The 2,418-nt window shown below is 37.5% G+C and overlaps 1 protein-coding gene across 6 annotated transcripts in view; it reads left to right on the top strand.

Annotated features, from left to right (window-relative positions):
* SH3KBP1 (SH3 domain containing kinase binding protein 1) overlaps positions 1 to 2,418 on the top strand; it is a 470,950-nt gene that overhangs the window by 385,321 nt on the left and 83,211 nt on the right. For all 6 annotated transcript variants that reach the window (XM_019524798.1, XM_019524796.1, XM_019524797.1 and 3 more), the window contains one exon: positions 743 to 844. In XM_019524798.1, the coding sequence (XP_019380343.1) occupies positions 743 to 844 (102 nt within the window). The remainder of the gene's footprint in view (positions 1 to 742; positions 845 to 2,418) is intronic.

Genomic DNA, 2,418 nt, shown 5'->3' with positions numbered 1-2,418 from the left:
TTGTTATCCTTAATCTTGGACGCTAGTCCGAGCTCTATATCTGCCAATTAATATTGGTGTTAATTTTTTGTTTCATTTAGAAACAGCTTATGCTTCCTGCCCAATTTAGTTATTGATGTCATAATTCAGTGTCTTTATTGTCACCATCTTAGTTGCATATTGTTCTGTTGCGTACATTAGTTTGTGCCACTCATGGAATACTGCAGTGCTAGATTTAAGCATATGAGTAATCAATGACAGATGAATAGATAACCATTTTTAAACAAACTTGTGCTGAAATCTAATTTTAAAAGTAGTCTGAATGTATCAGGATCTTTCTGAAGATATTTTACCACCAGAGATCTGAAATGAAAAGCAAAAAAAGACTTTTAACTACCTAGAATACAATCTAAAATTTAATGGAGTTACATAAAATTATTTTATTTCACCAAAATGAAAATGGAGAGGAATTAACATCATACCTAACAACAGAACTGACGGGTTTAATTAATTTAGTGAAATGGTGATATTTTGCTTTAAGCCCAGGCAGACTTGCTTAAGAACTTACAATATGGCTTTTGTTCTTCCTTCATCATTCCATATCACAACAGGATGCAGGGTGATTATTGTAGCTTTCATTTAGGACAGCAGACCTTGAGTTGCAGAAAATTGCCATGCTCTAGGAGAAAGCCTGAAGGTTGTAGAAATCTGTGGAACCACATGTATGTATTGAATTTTATATTTTATTTTTATGTCTTTTTAGGATTGCATTGATGCAGGTTGGTGGGAAGGAGAACTCAACGGCAGACGTGGAGTGTTTCCAGATAATTTTGTCAAGCTCCTATCCTCTGATTTTGAAAAAGAAGTAAGTGTAATTGTTTCCCTCTTTTGCTTTACAATATGGAATCAAACTGGAGCTGAAATTTCTAGATATGATTTGTGTCATCACAAGGGATGACAAGGTCAAAAGGTCATAAACTCCTCCAAGACTATTTCAGGCTGGACATAAGGAAGAACTGTCCAAGCCCAAAGGCCTGGAACAAACTGCTTCCAGAGGTGGTGCAAGCGCCTACTCTGGACTCCTTTAAGAGATGTTTGGACATTTATCTTGCTGGGAGCCTTTGACCCCAGCTGACTTCCTGCTCCTGGGGCAGGGGGCTGGACTCGATTATCTTCAGAGGTCCCTGCCAGCCCTAATGTCTATGAAATTTAAATGTGATACATTTAGGATCATATGAATATAGGGCTGAAAGGGGTCTCACAAAGCCATCTAGTCTAGTCCTTTAGTCAGTACAATAAAAAACCCAAAATGGTCAGGGAAACTAGAATTGCTGGATAACAAGAGCATTAGATTAGATTCAAAACTTGTGGAAGAGGTGATACTTTTTATTAGACCAACTAGATATTTGCAAACACATTATTTTATTTATTTGCAAGCTTTTGGGCACACTCACCTTCATCAGGCATAGGAGAGAATAAAGATTGTAAAAGTTCTCCCAAGTAGAAACAAAAACTTACATTAAATTGGATTAGATTCATCATTTGAGGTCATATTGTATATTTTCTTTGAGGTATTATATTTCCTGGTAAACCCAGTCATCCTTCCTTTTCTGCATTGTTCTTAGAGCCCTCTGTGCTTCATTTTAAATTTAGAGAAGGCAGGGTGCCTGAACATTATGGTGTATTTTGCCAAGTTTGATGGTGTAATGATTATCAGAATCATTAACATGCCTCCAATATGTTTGTGATAGAACGTGAAACATTAGTCTACCACCTGCTTTAGACAGATGTCATCCTGACTTGCCAGCAGCCATTGTTTAGAGAAAGAATGAAAGATAAGGGTGAAATCCAAACTGGTTTGTCTGAGTGGAGGAAGCTTGTTTCATGATACATTCACTTGAACTCTCTTAGAATCCATTAAAAAAATTGAAAGGCTAAGAATATTTTTTTCTGCTGATGCTTATCTTAAAATAGGCACAGTTATTTATTTTCCAAACTGTGTTTGAAAAGCCTGTCACACTTTCTGAGAACGTGGTAGACTCTTCCTCTGTGAGAAAACTGTCCCATTATTTCAGAATAATTATGTAAGTCATCAGTGATAAAACCAAGAATCACTGATACTGCCTCAAGTACTGACAGTAAAATTGGATGCTGGAGGCAACAGATTAAATAACTTGAAAAGCTTGATATCACACATGCACCAGGCACACACATACAACCCACCTACACATACACACAGGTAAGTTCCTAACTTGAATAGTACAATGTGTATGTGTGTGCTTAAGGTATCTGGGATACTTGGGGGAAGGTTAAAGTGAGAGAGAGAGAGAGAGAGAGAGAGAGAGAGAGCGAGTTAAAGCGTAGGGAGTGGAAGTTGCCAAAACCAGGATTAGAATCGGTGGACTAGAGAAAAACTGGCTGAGGAACTGAGGGTTGGGG

Source organism: Gavialis gangeticus, unplaced genomic scaffold, assembly GCF_001723915.1.
Source record: "Gavialis gangeticus isolate Ggan-Ray unplaced genomic scaffold, GavGan_comp1, whole genome shotgun sequence".
Lineage (NCBI taxonomy): Eukaryota > Metazoa > Chordata > Crocodylia > Gavialidae > Gavialis > Gavialis gangeticus.
The sequence above is the reverse complement of the archived record's forward strand: the minus strand, read 5'-3'. Positions and strand labels throughout refer to the sequence as shown.